The sequence below is a fragment of the Oryctolagus cuniculus genome, chromosome 17, assembly GCF_964237555.1.
Source record: "Oryctolagus cuniculus chromosome 17, mOryCun1.1, whole genome shotgun sequence".
Classification (NCBI taxonomy): domain Eukaryota; kingdom Metazoa; phylum Chordata; class Mammalia; order Lagomorpha; family Leporidae; genus Oryctolagus; species Oryctolagus cuniculus.
In genome coordinates this window covers 61572855-61594559 of record NC_091448.1, presented here as the reverse complement: position 1 = coordinate 61594559, position 21705 = coordinate 61572855, and the positions used below count along the sequence as shown (strand labels likewise).

Sequence of the window (21705 nt, the reverse complement as noted above, 5' to 3'; positions counted from 1 at the left end):
ATTTATTTATTTATTTATTTATTTATTTATTTATTTTGGACAGGCAGAGTTAGGCAGTGAGAGAGAGAGACACAGAGAGAAAGGTCTTCCCTTTTTTTCCATTGGTTCACCCCTCAGATGGCCACCACAGCCGGCGCGCTGCACCGATCCGAAGCCAGGAGCCAGGTGCTTCTCCAGGTCTCCCATGCAGGTGCAGGACCCAAGGACTTGGACCATCCTCTACTGCACTCCCAGGCCACAGCAGAGAGCTGGACTGGAAGAGGAGCAACCTGGACAGAACCGGTGCCCCAACCAGGACTGAACCCGGGGTGCCGGCGCCGCAGGCTGAGGATTAGCCTCGTGAGTTGTGGTGCTGGCCCCCTAGGCCAGTTTTTGACTTTCTGCACAGGAGTGAAGGGATCCAGCATTGGGGGTTCCATAGCTACTCCCCTGATGAGTTCTGGGATTGTTCTCTATCAGCCCATCCCCAGCCCTTCCAGATCTTTCTGCCCTGCAGCCCTGGGGCGTTCCTGAGCGCCTTCTCAGATGCTTGGGCCCAGGCTAGCCCACCTCCGTCACATCACAGCCCATGACCCCGGAGAATCTGGCTTCAGGATTATTGTTCAGGACTCACGGTGCAACCAGGCAAGGAGGTGCTACTGGCAAGCCGAAGCCATGGATGGAATCCCTGAGCGAGGTATCAGTTCCCCCCCAAAACCATTTCCTAGGCTTCCCCCAGGACAAAACAGAGAGAACACAATTCCTAAGAGGCTAAACAGGTGCCAGCACCCTCTGTCTGCAGTCCACAGGGACTGGGAGGGAAACTCCCAAATTAGCTCTCCATTGCGAGATGCCCCAGTGTTTAAACTCTGTTGGATTCGATTCTCGATTTCCTTCTACAGGGAACATACATTTACAACATGCACAGATACTTCCCCAGGAGTTTTTCAAAGAGATCTTGGAAAACGGAATAAAAGGATACGCTTACTTGGTGGTTTGTTTGTTTGTTTGGACAGGCAGAGTGGACAGTGAGAGAGAGACAGAGAGAAAGGTCTTCCTTTTGCCATTGGTTCACCCTCCAATGGCCACCGCGGCCAGTGCGCTGCGGCCGGCGCACCGTGCTGATCCGATGGCAGGAGCCAGGTGCTTCTCCTGGTCTCCCATGTAGGTGCAGGGCCCAAGTACTTGGGCCATCCTCCACTGCACTCCCGGGCCACAGCAGAGAGCTGGCCTGGAAGAGGGGCAACTGGGAAAGAATCCAGCGCCCCGACCGGGACTAGAACCCAGTGTGCCGGCGCCGCAAGGCGGAGGATTAGCCTAGTGAGCTGCGGCGCCGGCTTACTTGGTGTTTTGAAACCCACGCATAGATTTTTTTTTCATATTGGACATTTTCCAAGAACGTGTGGAAGACCCCCTTGTGTTATTCACAGGAAGTAAGGAGAGGCTCTGCCCCCAACATCACCCTGGTGTTTGACCCTGGAGACCCCAGGGGTCCCCCTATACAGGACCAGGTTCCTGGGAGGGGCTGGGCCTGGGAAAGCTCCCGGCTGTTTGAGGGGTTCTATTAGAGCAGTCCCACCCCTCCAGCAGCTCTGGGATGGAGTTCTGAGCCATGCGGAGGTCCCCGTCCTCATTCTATGAATGAATGAGGTTCAGAAACTCTTTAGAAGAGGTTAGGTGATAGCTCCAGTGCATGCAGCTGTCCCGTGACATACCCAGGGGACCAGCGCAGGTCTCGAGGTCCCAGCTGTGGGGTCCTCCCCCACAGTCTCCTCCCCACTGGATGGATTTTCAGGTCGTGGCTCTGGCCCTGGCCTTCCTCTTGCCCGAGGATCACCACTTCCCACAAAGCATCACCCCTGCAAGGGTCTTACCCGGCCCTTCACCTCTGCCCACGGCCAACAGACACACACTTGCTGCTCCCTGTGCGAGGACCTGGCTCTCCTGCCTCCACACTGGCAGGAGGACATTGGATTTTGTGTGGTTCTTCTGGATTTTAAAACCCATATTACTTAGACGAGACAAGACAGAAAGACCTTAACCTAATAATAATAATAATAATAATAATAAAGTCACAGATAACAGCAGCTCAACCCCAAAGAGAACCCCATTAAAAACTGTTTTGTAAGGGCCGGCATTGTGCCAGCATCCCATATGGGGCACCTGTTCAAGTCCCAGCTGCTCTACGTCTGATCCAGCTCCCTGCTAATGGCCTGGGAAAGCAGTGGAAGATGGGCCAAGTGCTTGGGCCCCTACACCTGCATGGGAGACCCAGAAGAAGCTCTTGGCTCTTGGCTTTGGCCTGGCCCAGCCCCTGCCAATGTGGCCATTTGGGGAGTGAACCAACAGATGGAAGATCTCTCTCTCTCTCTCTGTAACTCTGCCTTTCAAATAAACAAAATAAATCTAAAACAAACAAACAAACAAAAAACCTCTTTTGTAACACAGTTGTCTAGAGGGCAGTGTGGGGTAGGATGCTCTGGTTTCCTGGGCAGAGGACAGACTCCAAATTTCAAAGAAATACCAGGGTGCTTCAAACAATTTGTGGAAAAATGGAATGAAAAGGTGTTCGTTATTTGCACAATAAATTTGAAATCCCTGCATTTTTTATAATAAGCATTTTCCGTGAACTTTTTGAAATTCTCTTATGCATAGATTTCAAAAAATATTTTTTGCACGGAAGTAAATTTGTTTTTAATCCCACTTTCCAAGACTTTTTGGAAGGACCCTCTTGGTAGCTCTGGATTTCTAAACCCAAGGCAGACCTCTCACCTCCCTGCTCTACGTTTCGAAATCATTACTTAGACCGCTGAGCTCCGGGACTTCGCTGCCAGTTTTCCAAGAAACCAAGTTCAAGAGCGTTTCAAGGCCCCCTCCCTGGGCTGCACCTGGTCCCAGAGAGGGACCCGGGTCGCGCTCGTCCCTGCTCCCCGCAGAGGCTGCAACACAGGAGGCGGGAGCCGCCGGCCTGGCGCTGCGCCCCGCGCGCCTGGGGCGCGTGCCAGCTGTGCCGGCTGCGCCAGGCAGGTCCGCTCGTTGCCGCGGTGCACAGCGCCGGGCACCGGGACGCACACCCGGCTCTCCGCACCGACTCTGAGGCCCCCGCTCGCCAGCGGCCAGCTCCCTCGGTCCCCTCGGTACCCACGCGGCAGCAAGGGCCACGAGAACCCCAGGCGGGAGCAGCCTCCCCCTGAGGCCACCTGACTCACCGCGGGGCATGCCAGCACCAGGAGCGCTCGCAGCTCCTCTCGAAAGTCCGACAGCACCAGGCAGCGCAGCCAGTGGCGGCGCTCAGGGCTGGCCTGCCGGCCTCCGGGCCCGAGTTCCACGGGCGCCTCCATGTGCCTGGCGCGGTGTGGCTTGTGGCTGGCGAGCCGAGTGCTGAGCCCAGGACCTGCCCCCACCGCAGTCCCCGCCCCCAGCCCGCCCAGCGCCGGGAGCCCGAGGGACCCCCCCCCCCAACACAGTCTATTTATTCCTGGCTCCTCTGCTCCACTGTGGACGCCCACGGGTCTCTACAGGGCTGGTGAACTCCTGCATTTGGAAGGCCCGGGAACTAATGGAAGGCGAGCTGGTGGCCGCGTCCTCCGAGGGTGGGACTCCCTGCGGGGCGTTGCAAGGGGGAGGGGAGCTCTGAAACACGTGACGGCAGAGTCCTAGGGCTGTATGTACCCCGGCTGCAGACTGGGCTCAGCACACGTTTTGGTACGGGCTTGGATTTAGCATACTCCATTAATGGAACCAGTTTCATGAAAAACTTTGGAAGTCTACCGGGATAGAGCAAACAGCTCCCCCTTTTTTTCCTCCAGCAGCGCAAGTGAGCGTTCACCTGGTTCACTCCCCAAATGGCCCCAACAGCCAGGGGCTGGGTCAGGTGCAGCCAGGAGCGAGGAGTTTCATCCAGGTTTCCCACACGAGTGCAGGGGCCCAAGGACGCGGGCCATCTTCTACTGCATAATAGCAGAGAGCCGGATAGGACCTGGAGCAGCCGGGACTCAAACCGAGAAGCATATGGGGTGCCGGGGCTGCAGGCGGCAGCTCTACCCGCTGCCCCAGCAACGCTGGGCCATGTAAAATTCATTCTCAGGCGAGTGAGCCAACCGAAGCAGTGGAAATGGAAGCAGACCTTTTTTGGCTCCCGTGAGCAGGAAGTGTGGGTTCCGGGATTTAGAGACAAGATGCCTCACGTTCTCCCCTCTCCACACCCTGTGTGACTTTGCACTCCGGTGCGAGGGAGGGCGGCCGCCAGTGCCCTCCCACCCCGTAGGCAAGAAAGTAAGGCCCTCTCCCTTCCCTATAGCTCCAAACCATAAAACAAGAAATGGGGAGAGAAGCTGATTGGCCCTGCCTAGGGTTCTCAACCACCTCTGGAACCATCTGTCACCCTGGCCAAGAAACAGGGTCTGTGTTTCGCTGGCTCTGTCCGGAAGAGCTTGAGTGCAGGGCAGAGTTTGGCTCAGTGGGGAAGACATGCCTTGGGGTCACAGCACCCCACATCAGAGTCCTGGGATTGAGTCCTGGCTCCGCTTCCCATCCCAGCTCTCTCTGAAAGGCAACAGGTGATGGCTCAAATACTTGTTCCTTGCTGCCCAGCCCCAGCTGTTTCAGGCATATGGGGCATGAACGAGATCTCTCTGTGTATCTCTCTCTATTCAAATATAAAATAAATATACAAATATTTTTTTAATATTTATTTATTTATTTAAAAGTCAGAGTTACAGAGAGAGAGAGAGAGAGGTCTTCCATCTGCTGGTTCATTCCCCAGTTGGCCACGACGGCCGGAGCTCTGCTGATCTGGAGCCAGGAGCCTCCTCTGGGTCTCCCACATGAGTGCAGAGGGTTAGGGACTTGGGCCATCTTCTAGTGCTTTCCTAGACCATAGCAGAGAGCTGGATCGGAAGTGGAGCAGCCAGGTCTCGAACCTGCACCCATATAGGATGCTGGCGCTTCAGGCCAGGGTGTTTTTTTTTTTTTTTTTTTTTTGGACAGGCAGAGTGGACAGTGAGAGAGAGAGACAGAGAGAAAGGTCTTCCTTTGCCGTTGGTTCACCCTCCAATGGCCGCCGCGGCCGGCGCGCTGCAGCCAGCACACCACGCTGATCTGATGGCAGGAGCCAGGAGCCAGGTGCTTTTCCTGGTCTCCCATGGGGTGCAGGGCCCAAGCACCTGGGCCATCCTCCACTGCACTCCCTGGCCACAGCAGAGAGCTGGCCTGGAAGAGGGGCAACCGGGACAGAATCCGGCGCCCCGACTGGGACTAGAACCCGGTGTGCTGGTGCCGCTAGGTGGAGGATTAGCCTAGTGAGCCGCGGCGCCGGCCAATCAGGCCAGGGTGTTAACCCACTGCACCACAGCGCTGGCCCCAAAATATAATTTTTTTTATTTGACAGGCAGAGTTAGACAGTGAGAGAGACAGAGAGAAAGGTCTTCCTTCCATTGGTTCACCCCCCAAGTGGCCGCTATGGCCAGCGCGTTGCGGCCGGCGCGCTGTGCCGATCCGAAGCCAGGAGCCAGGTGCTTCCTCCTGGTCTCCCATGCAGGTGCAGGGCCCAAGCACTTGGCCCATCCTCCACTGCACTCCCGGGCCACAGCAGAGAGCTGGCCTGGAAGAGGAGCAGCCGGGACAGAATCCGGCGCCCCAACCAGAACTAGAACCTGGAGTACTGGTGCCACAGGTGGAGGATTAGCCAAGTGAGCCATGGAACCAGCCCAATATAAATATTTTTAAAAGAGGCTAAGGTGCTAACTCTCACTCATCATTGTATTATTCTAGTATGGAGTAGAAACGTTTAATAAAATTGCTATATATAAGTTCTTCAACAAAAAATACCAGTTCTTTATATTAATAAGAACATATGTATGAGAATCCTTTTAAAAGTAATTTCACAATATCAGCAAATAAAAACTCCTTGCTGGGGTGGGCACAGTGGGTTAGACCAGCATTTGGGATGCAGGCGTCCTATAACAGAATGCCAGTTTGAGTCTAAGCTGCGCCACTTCCAATCCAGCTCCCTGCTAATGCGCCTGGGAAAGCAGCAGAAGATGGCCCAAGTGCTTGAGCCCCTACACCCACATGGGTGACCTGGATAGAGTTCTAAGCTCATATCCAAGGTCTAAATTCCTACCTCTGTCTTTCAGATAAATAAATAAATAAATAAAGCTTTTTTATAAAAAATACATAAGAGGGATCGCTCTGTGGTGTGGTGGGTACAGCAGCCTCCTGCAGTGCCAGCATCCTGTATGGGCAGTTTGAGTCCCGACTGCTCCTCTTCTGATCCAGCTCTCTGCTATGGCCTGGGAAAGCAGTAGAAGATGGCCCCAGTCCTTGGGCCCCTGCACCCATATGGTGGTGCAGATGAGGCTCCCGGCTTCGAATCAACCCAGCTCTGGCCGTTGCGGCCATTTGGGGAGTGAACCAGTGGATAGAAGACCTCTCCCTCTCTCCTCTCTGTAACTCTGCCATTCAAATAAATAAATCTTTTAAAAAAATTTTTTTTTGCTTTGGGTGTGCCTCTGAGAATGCTTCCAGAGGAGACCACGTGTGGGTCAGGGACCCCGGGGTGGGGGAGACTGCCTAGGTAGGGCGGGCACCACCGAGTCAGCTGGGGGCCCACAGGGAGCTGGGAGCAGGAGGAGGACCTTCCCTCCAGAGCAGGTGCATTTTCTCTCGCTGCTGCCCTTGGACTTTAGAGTCCCAAGTCTTTCATCTGAAGGGCACAGGCACATGGGCAGAGCCCCTCAGTGGAGAACTGAGGCCTGCACAGTCGGCCTCCCTGGTCCAGCAGCCACTGTCTTCCTAGCCCAGGACACGGCCATCTCCCTGGCCCTCCAGCTCCCAGCGGGCCTCTGTGATCCTACGAACCATTCTATAAATCCTGTCACTATATGAGCATACTTTAGGCAGCTCGTGGAAAAGGGAATTGAAAGACAAGCTTATTTGGGGGCAAAAATTTTTTTTAGATTTTTTTTATTGTTTATTTATTTGAAAGACAGAGTTACATAGACAGGAATTGGGAGAGAGAGAGAGATCTTCCATCTGCTGAGTCTCTCCCCAACTGGCCAGAATGATCAGGGCTAGGCCAGGCTGAAGCCAGGAGCCGGGAGCTTCTTCCGGGTCTCCCATGCTGGTGCAGCGACCCAAGGACTTGGTCCATCTTCTACAGCTTTCCCAGGCCATAGCAGAGAGCTGGATTGGAAGTGGAGCAGCTGGGACTCAAACCAGTGTCCATATAGGATGCCAGCATCGCAGGTGGAGACTTAACCTGTTAGGCCACAGCACTGGCCCCGGTACAAAAAACTTTTGGAACCCATTCATAATTTTTCATAATGCACATTTTCCACGAACTTTCTGGACAACTGACATATGCATGGGTTTTCCAAAGCTTTTTGCACCCAAATAAACTTCTCTTTCAACTCCAGTTCCCACAAACTGGTTTCGTAAGATTTATTTACTTCTTTATTTGAAAAGCAAAGCAACAGAGAGTGAGAGACAGAGAAGGGGCTTCCATTCACTGATTCGCTTCTCTCACATGGGTGACAGGAGCCCAAGGGCTTGGGCCATCTTCCACCTTCCCAGCAAGAAGCTGGATCAAAGGTGGAGCATCCAGGACTTAAACACACAGTCAGCCTCCTGAGCAGCTGCTTAATCCTCTGTGCCACACACCTGCCCTTTGGGCCTAACTTTTAGGTGGTAAAACACACAGAGACAAAGAAAAAGAGACAGAGAGAAACAATGGCTAGGGCTGCACTTGGGCCAAACCAGGAGCCAGAATTCTGGTCTCCAGGTGGTGGCAGAAACTCAATTTTTTTTTTTTTTTTTTTTTTGACAGGCAGAGTGGACAGTGAAAGAGAGAGACAGAGAGAAAGGTCTTCCTTTGCCATTGGTTCACCCTCCAATGGCCACCACGGCTGGCGCACTGCGGCCGGCGCACCGCGCTGATCCGAAGGCAGGAGCCAGGTACTTATCCTGGTCTCCCATGGGGTACAGGGCCCAAGCACTTGGGCCATCCTCCACTGCACTCCCTGGCCACAGCAGAGAGCTGGCCTGGAAGAGGAGCAACCGGGACAGAATCCGGCGCCCTGACTGGGACTAGAACCCGGTGTGCCGGCGCCGCTAGGTGGAGGATTAGCCTAGTGAGCCACGGCGCCGGCCCAGGAACTGAATTTTTCAAGCCATCACAGCTGCTTCACCAAGTCTGCATAGCCAGGGAACCGGAGTCAGAAATAAAAGATGGGAGTGGAACCCTGGCACTCTGATAGGCAACAAGGGCACATCAGTCACTGGGCTACGTGCCCACACCTCCCATGTACTTTTTGAATTCTCATGTAACACAATTAAAGGGATGGAGAAAGGTATACCATATTAACACCAACCTTTTTTTTTTTTTTTTTTTTTTTTTTGGACAGGCAGAGTGGACAGTGAGAGGGAGAAACAGAGAGAAAGGTCTTCCTTTTAGCCGTTGGTTCGCCCTCCAATGGCCACCATGGCTGGCGCACTGCGGCCGGCACACCGCGCTGATCCGAAGGCAGGAGCCAGGTACTTATCCTGGTCTCTCATGGGGTGCAGGGCCCAAGCACTTGGGCTATCCTCCACTGCACTCCCTGAAAGAGGGGCAACCGGGACAGAATCTGGCTCCCTGACCGGGACTAGAACCCGGTGTGCCAGCACCGCAAGGCGGAGGATTAGCCTAGTGAGCCGTGGCGCCGGCCTTAACACCAACCTTTAAAAGAACATGGCTGGGGCCAGAGCTGTGGACTGCAGCGCCAGCATCCCATATGGATACCAGCTCGAGTCCCAGCTGTTCCACTTCCAATCCAGCTCCCTGCTATTGCACCTGGGAAAGCAGCAGAAGATGGCCCAAGTCCCTGGGTCCCTGCACCCACGTGGGAGACCCAGAGGAAGCTCCTGGCTCCGAGCATTTTGCCACTATCTGGGGAGTGAACCAGCAGATGAAAGATCTCTGTCTCTCCTTCTCTCTCTCTAACTCTTCCTTTCAAATACATAAATAAATATAAAAAGAAAAGTGTGACTGAAGCCATATTAATTTCAGACAGAGCAAACGTCAGTGTGACCACAGAGAAGATGGGGACATCCCATAATAACAGAAGTCAGAACAGTCCTCAACACGCATGCATCTCACTGGAAACAAGCAAGCCGGAAACTGATAAAATGCCAAGGAGAAATACATGAATCGGCTATTATATCTGGAAATCTAACACCCCTCTCTCAAAAACGGACAGACTAGCAGGCAGAAAGTCAAGGAGGACTGAGTTGAGCTCATACCGCAGTGGAATGGAATTCAGAATCAACCCCATGAAGATGACTTGGCGAATGCCAACGTAGGCGCTGCTGAGTAACACATGAATCAAAGGAGAAATCATGAGACACATTTTTAAATATTTTGAACTACATAAATACATAAAAATTAAGATACATCTCATCAAAGCTTGTGGAATGTACCAGAGTAATAGAGGAGAACTTGGGGCTGGTGCTGTGACGCCATTAATATGGCTTCAATCACACTTTTCTTTTTAGAATTATTCATGTATGTGAATGGCAGAGTTACAGAGAGAGAGAAGGAGCGACAGAGGTCTTCCATCTGCTGGCTCACTCCTCAGATAGTGGCAAAATGCTCTGGGTGAAGGTGGGTGAAGCCAGCATCACATAGCAGAGCACCGGGTTGTGTCCCAGCTGCTCTGCTTCTGCCAATACTCCTGGGAGAGCAGCAGGAGATGACCCAAGGACTTGGAAGCCTGTCACCCATGCAAGACACCCAGATGGAGTTCCACCTCCTGCCTTCAGTCTGGATCACCCCCAGCCATTGAGGTCATTACGGGGTGAACTAGCAGAGATCTCTTTCTCTCTCTCTCTCTCTCTCTCTCTCCCCATCATCTGCCTTTCCAATAATAAATAAATCTTTTTAAAAATAAAGCGAAATTTGTAGTATTGAATGTATATATTAGAGGAGCTCTAAAACCACTCATCAGAGCTTCCACCTTAACAAACCAGAAAAAGAAGGGCAAATTAAATCCAAAGCAAATCCAAAGCTTCCCCCCCCATACCGTCCCTCCCACCCACAACCCTCCCCTTTCCCACTCCCTCTCCCCTTCCATTCACATCAAGATTCATTTTCGATTATCTTAATATACAGAAGATCAGCTTAGTATACCTTAAGTAAGGATTTCAACAGTTTGCTCCCACACAGAAACTTAAAGTGAAAAATAATAGATGATTTTTTTTAAATGATGATGAAATCAGATCAGACCTATTGTCATGTTTAATCCCAGTGAGAGTCAAGTTGGGAATTGATAATTTCTTTTTTTTTTTTTTACAGAAGATCAGTTTAGTGTACATTAAGTAAAGATTTCAATCGTTTGCACCCCCATAGAAACACAAAGTGAAATATACTGTTTGAGTACTCGTTATAGCATTAAGCCTCAGTGTACAGCACATTAAGGACAGAGATCCTACATGAGGAGTAAGTGCACAGTGACTCCTGTTGTTGACTTTACAAATTGACACTCCTGTTTATGGCATCAGTAATCTCCCTATGCACCAGTCATGAGTTTCCAAGGCTATGGAAGCCCCTTGAGTTCTCCGACTCTTATCTTGTTTAGACACGGTCATAGTCAAAGTGGAGGTTCTCTCCTCCCTTCAGAGAAATGCACCTCCCTCTTTGAAGACCTGTTCTTTCCACTGGGATCCAGGCACCTTACCTTGAACCTTGATTTCTCACCACCAAGTAATGACAATTCCCAGCTGCTCTGTATTAATAAACTCATTGGGAGTACAAGAGGAAAATAGGTGTATAGGGCCCAGCACCGTGACTCACTTGGTTAGTCCCCCGCCTGCGGCACTGGCATCCCATATGGGCACCGGGTTCTAGTCCCGGTTGCTCCTTTTCCAGTCCAGCTCTCTGCTGTGGCCCAGGAGGGCAGTGGAGGATGGCCCAAGTATTTGGGCCCTGCACCCACATGGGAGACCAGAAGGAAGCACCTGGCTCCTGTCTTCGGATCAGTGCAGCACTCCGGCTGTGGCAGCCATTTGGGGGGTGAACCAACGGAAGCAAGACCTTTCTCTCTGTCTCTCTCTGTCTGTAACTCTACCTGTCAAATAAACAAATTTAAAAATCTTTAAAATGAAAAAGAAAAGAAAACAGGTGTATAAAATTGCACTTCAGGGGCCAGCACTGTGGCATAGCATCTCATATGGGCAACGGTTCGAGTCCCAGCTGCTCCACTTCCGATCCAGCTCCCTGCTATGGCCTGGGAAAGCAGTAGAAGATGGCCCAAGTGCTTGGGCTCCTGTACCCATGTGGGAGACCCGGAAGAATCTCCTGGATCCTGGCTTCAGATAGGCACAGCTCCGGCCTTTGCGGCCAACTGGGGAGTGAACCAGCGGATGGAAGACCTCTCTCTTTCTCTCTCTCTGCCTCTCCTTCTGTGTGTAACTCTGACTTTCAAATGCATAAAAATATTTTTTAAAAATTGCACTGTAATCTCTATCAATTGATGCAAATATAAGGTGTTGTGTTGTTTTTTCAAAATTTTTACTTATTTATTTGAGATGCAGAGTTGCAGACACAAAGAAGGAGAGACAGAGAAAGGTCTTCCATCTGCTGGTTCACTCCCCATATGGCTGCAATGGCCAGAGCTGGGCCAATCCGAAACCAGGAACCAGGAGATTCTTCTGAGTCTCCCACGTGGGTGCAGGGGCCCAACCACCATGGGCCATCTTCTACTGCTTTCCCAGGAGCATTAGCAGGGAGCTGGATCAGAAGAGGAGCAGCCGGGACAGGAACCGGCACCTCTAGGGGATGCCACAGGCGGTGGCTTTACCTGCTACACCACAGCGCTGGGCCCCATAAGCCATTGCTGTTAACGCCATCATTAATCACCCCATTCTAAGGGACCTTGGAGGTGGCCTAGATGCATCTGTGCAAATCATCCTAACATTTCCGTGATGGAGACCTTGCTATTTGTATTAGTTTTCTATTGCCACAAACATAGTGGCTGAAACGAGACCGATGTGTCACACTTCCGGAGGTCAGGGATCCAAAATGGAGACAGGTGGACTACAGTCAAGGTGTCAGCAACTACATCCCTTGCTGGAAGGCTCTCCAGCACAATTCATCTCCTTGGCCTTTCTGGCTTCTAACGCACCCACATCCCTAGGCTCCAGGCCCCTTCCTCCAACATCTGGGCATTGCAACATGGACACGTTTGGAGGGCACTGCCCTGCCCTGTCCCCCCCTCCCCCGCATTATTTCTGAGTGTTCCTGAAGGGCGGGCAGCTCGCTTGTCAGCCGAGTGTTATCTGCAGCCCTCTCCCAACAGCCTTAGCTCTGCCCGCAGGACCCACACCTAGGAAGGCTCTGCGGAGTGCCACGTGGTGGCTCCGGCTGAGGCACGTGTCCCCGAAGGCAATTTCTGTAGCGTCTCCTGGGGAGTCTGCTGTCAGCCAATGATTCTCCCCCTTCAGTGTAATTGAGATCCCCACATCCTGCAGAAGTTGAGAAAAGTTTATTTGAAAGGCTCAAATTGTCTATTAAAGAAGAGCTTGTTCTTGTATTTTTTTAGAGAATAAATGACAGAGGATCCAATTATTATATATACATTTTATTGGATATATTTAAAAGACTGATGTAACGGTTTTATTTTTTAAATGTTGCTACTTGCAATTTACCGGCACTCGCAACTATTTTTAAGTTCCGATGAAAGTGTTAGGTGCACTTTTAATACATGTGCAGAGGTTACAGAGTTTTCCAGAAATTCTCTTAGGGGCTACCGAAGCAAGAGCGGTCAGCAGCTCGCAGAGAACAGACGCGGTGGCGGACGTCCTGTTTTGTCTAGGCTTGCCATTTGCGCCCTCTGCTGGTGCGCCGAGGGTGGCTGTTACAACAGCAACGCTGACCTGTTCTCTGCTCTCTTCTCCCCCAAAACCTAAAACCCCGACCCAGGCGATTCTGAACTAGGGCGAGACCAGAGCTGGGAAAGCTGTTGAGGGTTCGAATGATGCATTCATAGCTCACAGGGCGCAGATCGCAGACCCGAGCGACTAGAAGCTGGACCAGAGTTGGGGAGCTGCTCAGCCTCGGAAATCTAAATAACTTCAGAGCAGTGGAAACGGCCACAGCTGCAGCGTCTGCGGCCGCGGCGGCGGCTGGACCGCTGGCTGGACTGCTGGCGGCGTTGGGCAGGCACAGAGGCAGGCAGTGGCCCCGCCTCGGGAGCGCCGCTGGGGCGTGACGGCCCAGGACGACAGCGCCTGGCCACGAGACCCCACTGGCCACCTGGAGCTTGTCCCATGTGACTTTGAGCCAGGGGTCCTGCAGGACACCAGGCCTCCCGAGATAGAGCCTGTGGGGGAGTGACCTGGCTGTGGTTTCCAGCACCAGGGACAACGGAGCCTGTAGGTAGGGTTGCCTAACTGGAGCCCGGAGCTTTCACGGTGTTGCTGTTGGGCACTCCCACCGCCTTCTCTCTTTCTTTGAAACGTTACTGGGAGTGGATTTGACCGGGCCTGGGGGGAAACTAGAAGATGTGTTTGTTCAGAGAGTTTAGCTCCATTTCTGCTGGCTGTGAGCCCTTCTCTCCTGGGGAACCACCTTCCTGATCTGAGGGTTTTGGATCAGGCAGGTGGAGTGAATTCTGGCCTGAATCCATGTTTCATAACATTAGACTCTATGAATAACAATGACTATATTTATTTTTTTAAAGGGAGACTCTGGGGTGGGTGTTTGGCACAGTAGTTAAGACACTGCTTGGGGGCTGGCTCTGTGGCGTAGCTGGTAGAGCCACTGTCTTCAGTGCCAGCATCCCATATGAGTGCTGGTTCGAGTCCAGGCTGCTCCTCTTCTGAACCAGCTGCGCACTAATGAGCCTGGGAAGAAGCAGCGAAGTTGGCCCAAGTACCCGGGCCCCTGTACTCACGTGGGAGACCCAAAAGAAGCTCCTAGCTTCAGGTCAGCCCAGCTCCGGCCACTGTGGCCATTTGGGGAGCAGAAGATCTCTGTCTCTCTCTCTGTCTCTCTAACTCTGCCTCTCAAATAATCTTTTTCTTTTAAGATTTATTTTATTGGGGGCCGGCGCCATGGCTCACTTGGTTGATCCTCTGCCTGCGGCGCCGGCATCCCATATGGGCGCCGGGTTCTAGTCCCGGTTGCTCCTCTTCCAGTCCAGCTCTCTGCTGTGGCCCGGGAGTGCAGTGGAGGATGGCCCAAGTGGTTGGGCCCTGCACCCACATGGGAGACCAGGGGGATACTCCTGGCTCCTGGCTTCGGATCGGCGTAGCTCTGGCAGTAGTGGCCATTTGGGGGGTGAACCAAGGGAGGAAAGACCTTTCTCTTTGTCTCTCTCTCTCTCACTGTCCAACTCTGTCAAATAAAAAAAATTTATTTTATTTATTTGAAAGACAGAGTTACAGAGAGAGGTAGAGACAGAGAGAGATCTTCCATCTGCTGGTTCACTCCCCAGATGGCTGCAACGGCCGGAGCTGCACTGATCCAAAGCCAGGAGCCAGGAGCTTCATCCAGGTCTCCCACGCGGGTGCAGGGGCCCAAGGACTTGGGCCATCTTCTACTGCTTTCCCAGGCCACAGCAGAGAGCTGGATTGGAAGTGGAGCAGCCGGGCCTCGAACCAGTGGCCATATGGGATGCCGGCACCGCAGGCCAGGGCTTTAACCTGCTGCGCCACAGCTCCAGCCCTATCAAATAAATAAATCTTTAAAATATATATATATATATATGCTGCTTGGTCTCTGTCACACTGCCTTTCAAATAACTAAATAAGTGGGGGGGGGGGGGGGTACCGGCATTGTGGTGCAGTGGGTTAAACACTGCCTGACTGCCTGTGACACCAGCCTGGTTCAAGTCCTGGCTGCTCCGCTTCCAATCCAGCTCCCTGCTTATTTGCCTAGGAAACCAACAGATGGCCCAAGTCCTTGGGCCTCATACCATCCGTGTGGGAAACCCAGATGAAGCTCCCGGCTCCTGGCTTCGGCATGGCCCAGTCCCAGCTGTTGTCGTGGCCATTTGTCTCTGCTACCTTTCAAATGAATGCATACATCTTAAAAAAAAAAAAAAAAAAAAAGACTGCTTGGGTCAGCCACATAGGAATGCCTGAACTACAGTCCTGGTCCTGCTCCCTCCAAATTCCAGCCCTCCTTTAAATGTGCACCCCAGGAGGCAGCAGGTGGTGGGTTCCTGCCAGGGAGACCAGGATGAAATTCCCAGCTCTCGACTTCAACCTGGCCCAGCCGCAGTCATGGTAGACATTTTGGAAGTCAGCCAGAAGATGGAAGAGCCCTCTCGGCCTGTCTCTTTCCATTTCAAAGAAATAAAATAAATAAATAAATAAATAATTTTAAAAAATAAAAAGAAAGAAAGAAAAAGGGAGAATGTGCCTCCATGACACCAAAAGTGAAAAATTCCACACCTGACCGCACATGAGTCTCCCTCAAATGCAAACTACAAACAGCATATAAAATCACCACAGGGCTGCATTGTGGCGGAGCAGGTAGAGCTGCCACCTGCCACACTGGCATTTCATATAGGCACCGGTTCAAGTCCCAGCTGCTCCACTTCCAAGCCAGTTCCCTGCTGATGGCCTGGGAACAAAGCAGACGATGGCCCAAGTGCTTGGGCCCCTGACACCCATGTGGGAGACCCGGATGCAGCGCCAGGCTTCTGGCTTTGGCCTGACCCAGCACCGGCAGTGTGGCCATCTAGGGAGTGAACCAGCATATGGAAGATCTCTCTATATATATAGAACTCTGACTTTCAAAATAAATAAATATTTTTTAAAAAAATCACCTTCAAGCTATGTGGATACAGCGTATAGCATATGAAACATAAATTTGGCATTTCAACTTGGGTCCTACTCCGGAGACGGCTCATTATGTGCATGCAAAATTCCAAAAGTCTGTAAAAATCTCTGTGCTTGAATACGGGTGCTCCAGCAGTATTACCATATTGGAATGAGTAAACTTTCTATGCAACTTAACTGTTTTCCACACATACATCTACTGAGTGAAAAACCAAAAGTACTTACACATAGTAATGAAGTGAATATCCGACCTTCCAAGAGTGGGGTAGCAATCCAGGCATGAGGGAAATGACCCCCCTGAGAGACCAGGAGCCCCTTAAAGTGGACCGAGGAAAAAGAGGGAGACCCCCCCCCCAGCAGACACAGGAGACTTGGAAGGGGAAGAGGCCGTGGCCTTGAGGTCACTGGGACCTGCTGGGCCAGATGGGGACACTCTGCAGCTTAACAGGACCTCCTGTGGGTTAACAGAAAGAAACTTCTTCTGGAAAAAGGAGCACTATTTTCCCTGCCTCTAGCCACAAATCTCGGTTGTTAACGCCCCAATTTCTCGCTTACGGACTTTATTTTTATTCATTGCATTCCTCCGGAGCGGGCAAGGAAAAAAACCAACTTTGACCCCGACGTGACTTGAACACGCAACCTTCTGATCTGGAGTCAGACGCGCTACCATTGCGCCACGAGGTCACACTAAGCGGAGGGCTCTGCGTCGTTAAAGGCCTCGCTTCGCCGCCGCCGCCCGCGGCCGGGAAGGTGCGAGCGGCCCGCGCGCTCCCTCCGGAGCTATGGCGCAGGTTCCCGGGCGGAGCGCCGGAGGCTCGGCGGCTCGGCCGCGCGCGAACGGCCGCCTCGGAGGCGGCTGAGGCGGGAGCAGCCGCGGCCGGGCTCGGCTTCTTCCGCGGCTTGCGGGAGGCGGTGGGCTCGGGCGCGGGAGAGCGAGAGGACCCCCGGAACGCGGGGACCCCCGGAACGAAGGGACTCCGGGCTGTAGGGCACACGGAGCCCCTGAGGGCGGCCCGCTGCCGCCTCGCAACATGGCGGCGGCCGCGGGGCTGCGGTCGCGGCGTCGGCGGTGCCCGAGGGCGTTCAAAGGCGGGGTGCGGGGCCGGGCGCCCCGCTCCGGTCCCCAAAGGCGGGAAGAAACTGCCAGGAAAAAACTCCATAAGCTCGAAGGGGCAACAATTTTGTTTATATATACATATATATACACACACACACACACACACATAAAAAATCTGAGGAAAATCAATCGTCATATGGAAGAAAATGATAGTTGAAAAAAAATCCCCAGACAACCCCTGCTACTGCTGTGTTGTGCTCTTACTCCCCGATTTTTACCGGGTCCATCCCAAGGAACTTAAAAAAAATCGTGCAAAATTGGAATTAAAAAATAAGTTATTTTGGTGCAAAAATAAAGTTCTGAAATCTATGCGTAGCCTTTTCGTCGCGTCTCCTCCCTTGTTAAACTTCTCTTTTCATTCCGTTTTCCACGAACTTTTGACGTTCCCAAATATATGGTCCAGATACGTAATTGGCAGATGGTTCACACACAGGTGTATCTTTGAAACCTGGGTCCAGACCCAGAACACTGAACACCCCATTTGCAGTGACTTTAGGTTTCATTGTTAAGATGGGGTTATACATACATAACAGTTTGTTCATAACCACACTTGCACTGCCCCTATGTGTGAGTTCATATTTTTCCCCCGGCTTAATTATAAATGGTTCATTGTCTTACTAGGGGGAGTCTTAAATGTCTGTTTTGTACAGTAATTTTTTGTTTATTTGTTTGAAAGAGAAAGCAAGAGAGAGAGCTTCCATCTGCTGGTTCTCTCTCCAAATGCTCACAACAGCTCTGGTTGGGCCAGGCTGAAGCCAGAAGCCAGGAACTCCATCCAGGTCTCCCACATGGGTGGCGGGGACCCAAGCAGTTGGGTCATGCTGTGCTGCCTTGCAGGACTGGAACCAGGCACTCTGATACGGGATGCGGGAGTCCCAGGCGTGGCTGCACCGCGGTGCCCACCCCTCTGTTTTGGACAGTACTTCCTTCTCCCTGTTAAATAAGAAAAATCAATCTACTACACGAGTAAATAAGTTCTTAAGTAAAATAATAATAAAGTACTGTCCTTATTTAAGGACAAGAACCAGTTTTTAAAATGTATTTTATTTGAAAGGCAGAGAGAGGGAGGAAGTGAGACAGAGTAAGCAGGCTCCCATCCCCAAATGCCCTCAAAGGCTGGAACTCAATTTGGGTTACCCATGTGGGGGCAGGAACCCGACTACGTGAGCCGTCACCTGCTCTCTCCCTGAGTGTACTAACAGGAAGCTGGAAGCTGCCGTAGGACCAGGACTGGAACCCAGGCACTCGTACACATGAGATGCAGGCCTCCCAACTGAGGACTTAACCACTAGGCCAAATAGCCACCCCTGCCTGCAGGATTCATTCAAATTCAGTAAATACAGCACTCACGGGGCCTGATAATGTTTTAGAGAAGGAAAGATCGGGGATGGACCCCACACTTTGCAGAAGGAAAAGAGGCGCTGTGCGTGGCTGGTGCTCCCAGGAAAGCTTGCGAGACAGGCATCCAAGTGGGCGTGTGACACGGTGGTGACATCAGTGGAGTCTGAGAGTCTTGGTTACTGTACTGGAGTGCCTGGCTCAAGCCCTAGCTGCTTGGCATCTCATCCAGCTGCCTTCCTGTGTACAGTGTGGGAGCCAGCAGATGACGACTCAAACACATGGTCCCTGCCAGCCCCAAGAAGGACCCAGATTGAGTTCCTGGCTCCTGGCTTCCACCTGGCACAGCCCTAGCAGTTGCAGGCATTTGGGGAGGGAACCACTAGATGGGAGATTTCTCTCTCCTTTTCAACTAAAATGGAAAAAATTTAAAAATAAATAAACAGAATAGCAGGCATTTGGGACTAACGGTGATGGTTGAGGGGCTGCCACAGACTGTCAGAGAGCAGGGTTAGAAGGCTCTGTCTTGGTCCTTGGGAAGTGGAGGGTCAGCCCAGCTCACAATGTGGGACTGAGTCCACGGCCAAGTGGCCAGGGACAATCAGGCACCGCCTCATTGTTTCTGATGGCGCAGGGTACACTGGGCCACAGGGAACGGCCATCCTCCTGGTCACTCCCAGACTTGCTTCCTTGTGAAGCCCTCCAGCACTGCCACGCGGTGAAGCCACTGTGAGGAAGGGCCAGGGGCCCAGAACTTTCTGGAAGGAAGGCTCCACAGGTAAGGAAATCCCAGTGACACTCAGGAGTCTGGAACCCTGCCAGGATTTGTGGACATAGCTTTGGGGTCCTGGCCCCTCTTCTCCTGGGATATAGAACCAAAAACTGTTGTGTTATATGATGTGGGTAAACCACTGAAGTGCAGTGTGAAACTATCAAGTGAAGGGCTTAGGGCAGGTGTGTAGCCCCGTGGCTAAGATACCATCAAGATGCCTGCATCCCACGTCAGAGTACTAGGGTGGCTTCCTAGCTCTGGCTCCTGATTCCAGCTTCCTGTTAATCCCTGAGATGCAGTGGTGATGGCTTGAGTCAAAACTTGGATTAGGTTCTCAACTCCCGGCTTTGACCTGGCCCAGCCCTGGCCATTGCAGACATCTGTGGAGTGAACCAGAGCATGAGAGTTCTGTTTGTCTCTCCTTTCTTCCCCCTGCCCACACCCACCCGTGTGTGTGTGTGTGTATGTGTGTGTATGTGTGTGTATGTGTGTGTGTGTGTGTGTCTGCAACTCAAATACTCAAAAAAAAACATTAATGAAAGGATTAAGTGGCAGCATTGTGGTACAGCGGGTGAAGCCACTTCACCACCAGCATCCCATATCAAGTACTGGTTCGAATCCTGGTTATTCTGCTTCCATTCCAGCTCCCTGCTGATGCACCTGGGAGGCAGCAGAAGATGGCTCAAGGGCTTTGGCTCCTGCCACACACGTGGGAGACCGGGATGAAGCTCCTGGCTCCTGGCTTTGGCCTGGCCCAGGCCTGGGTATTGCAGCCTTTTGTGGAGTAAACCAGCAGATGTCTCTCCCTCTCTCTCTCTGCCTTTCAAATACATAACTCTTTTTGTTTAAATCAAAGGATTAGAGCAAGTGTGTTGGGCTGATGTGGCTAAGAGTCCATTTAACAGCTAGAATCCTGCTTACCAGGGCAAGGAGGGAGGCAGGGGTGCAGCTGTGTGGCACTTAAGTCAAATCCTGTCTGTCTGTCTGTCTGTGTCTCTCTCTTAACGTCCTGCAGTAGTAGAACTTTTATTAAGCATACGGATGTACCTGTTTTGTACAAAGCGCAGTAACCTTGCTTCCTCTCTGTACCCCTTGAGGTTACCACTCCGGCATCTCATGTTCACATGAGCCCACTTTGGGCAGCAGGCAAAGGAGGTAAAGGGAAGTGCGATCCTGAAGGGAACGCGCACAACCCAGGGGGAACCAAACCTGCCAGAGGTCGGCGGGGTTCTCGGCAGGTGCTGGGGTCGGGCCCTAGCCCTGCTCGTCTGTCTCGCAGCAGGAAACACATCAGGAACAGAAAGTCCTGCGCATCGCTGAAGCGACACTCTTCTAATGCTACCTATGCTGATGCTGTAACGAGCTTATCTGTAATTCTTCAAGAAATTCCGTCCTGATTTATATCCCTGTCAATTGCGCGTCTCCCTTTGAGCATCAAAAAATAAATAATTTTTTTAAAAAAGCAGTAAGTTGCAAAAGGATGTCGCCTGAGACTTTTTATAGAAGAAACCTACTTGCTAGAAGTCACCTGACCAAACACACGTGCACAGCCGAAGACAACAGCACAGTAAAAATGGACCCAGCTGGAAAGCATCTCTGTTTCCCAATCAGACCCAGCTCGTCTGCATCTGTGGATTGAAAGCGCTCCTCACCCGCAGTGGACTAGATGGGCCGCTGGTTGCTAAGAAAAAGCCACGGCTTGCCTGCTTGAGGCCACAGTCACGTGCTGCAGCTGGAAGTTTAATCCTGCAGGTCTTAATCCCATTTGGCAGGAGGAGGGGGGCCACAGGGAGGTCATTTGCTGGCATGAAGCTGTCCCCGCCGAAGTTGCCCGCCTGACTCGGTCCTGGATTGCTGAAACGCGCCCTCCCGCTTGAGGGCTGCTGGGCTTGCATCGACCACATCCAGAAAGCGAGCAGTGAACTCACTGGTGTCCCGCGGGGCGTGGCTCTAAAGGCTGCCAGGTTCTTTGTTCCGAAAAGCTCTGGGGGCGGGGCCAGCCACTCCCACGTGTTTCTGGAGGAACCACAGTGTTTTCACTGCTGGCATCATCTGTGTCAACCCCCTGGGGAACAGCCAAGGGTGCAGCTGACATGTCTTCTGTTTCGTAAACAATGTTGACTAGAACATTCTCTGCCTGACTGATGAGCCCCACGATGGGGACCTGGGAGATCTCAACATTCCCGACTTTGAACACCTCATCAACTAGAGTGGCAGAAAGCGGCTGAGCTATAGTACAGGGTGCAGTGTGCCCGGCTCAGGCTCAATTTCTTTTCCGCCGGAGAAGGTGTGGGCAACCGGAAGCTGCCCAGGGACTGCATGGAGGAGCGCCTGACTCCCCCTAGCGGGAGCTTGACTTAAAATTCTCAAGTCCAGGATTCCACATCTTGGTCACTATTCCCTTGGGGAACTCTCGGAAGGCTCTGGGCTGGTGAGATCCCAGGACACACCTCAGAACCATTTGTTTAAAATTCTGATACAATGCTTTCATCATCAGGTATGTCAGCACTCATTTTTAAATTGCTCCATTTTTCCTTTATCTTCACTGATTTGGAGGCCTCTTGAATTCCGCACTGGGAGGGTATCTCCTACCGGCCCTGCTACTCACTGTACCCAGAAACTGGAAAGAACTCCTTATTTTAAAACTTGTATATGTAAACTGCAAACTTGGAAA

General features: G+C 52.1%; 1 protein-coding gene, 1 non-coding gene and 1 pseudogene across 10 annotated transcripts in view; all 3 read right to left on the bottom strand.

Moving 5' to 3' along the window:
• SLC47A1 (solute carrier family 47 member 1) overlaps positions 1-3365 on the bottom strand; it is a 37620-nt gene extending 34255 nt beyond the window's left edge. For 7 of the 9 annotated variants that reach the window (XR_011383245.1, XM_070059944.1, XM_070059939.1 and 4 more), the window contains exon 1: positions 3189-3365. Coding sequence is in view for 7 of the 9 variants with exons in the window: in XM_070059944.1 (XP_069916045.1) it covers positions 3189-3320 (132 nt within the window). In the remaining 2 variants the exon portion in view is untranslated. 9 annotated transcript variants of the gene reach the window in all.
• Positions 3366-16416: 13051 nt separating this feature from the next.
• On the bottom strand, positions 16417-16488 carry TRNAW-CCA (transfer RNA tryptophan (anticodon CCA)). The gene has a single exon. It is a non-coding gene; the product is annotated as a tRNA-Trp (tRNA).
• Positions 16489-20533: 4045 nt separating this feature from the next.
• LOC100339278 (replication protein A 32 kDa subunit pseudogene) lies at positions 20534-21417 on the bottom strand (annotated as a pseudogene).
• Between the last annotated feature and the right edge of the window lie 288 nt (positions 21418-21705).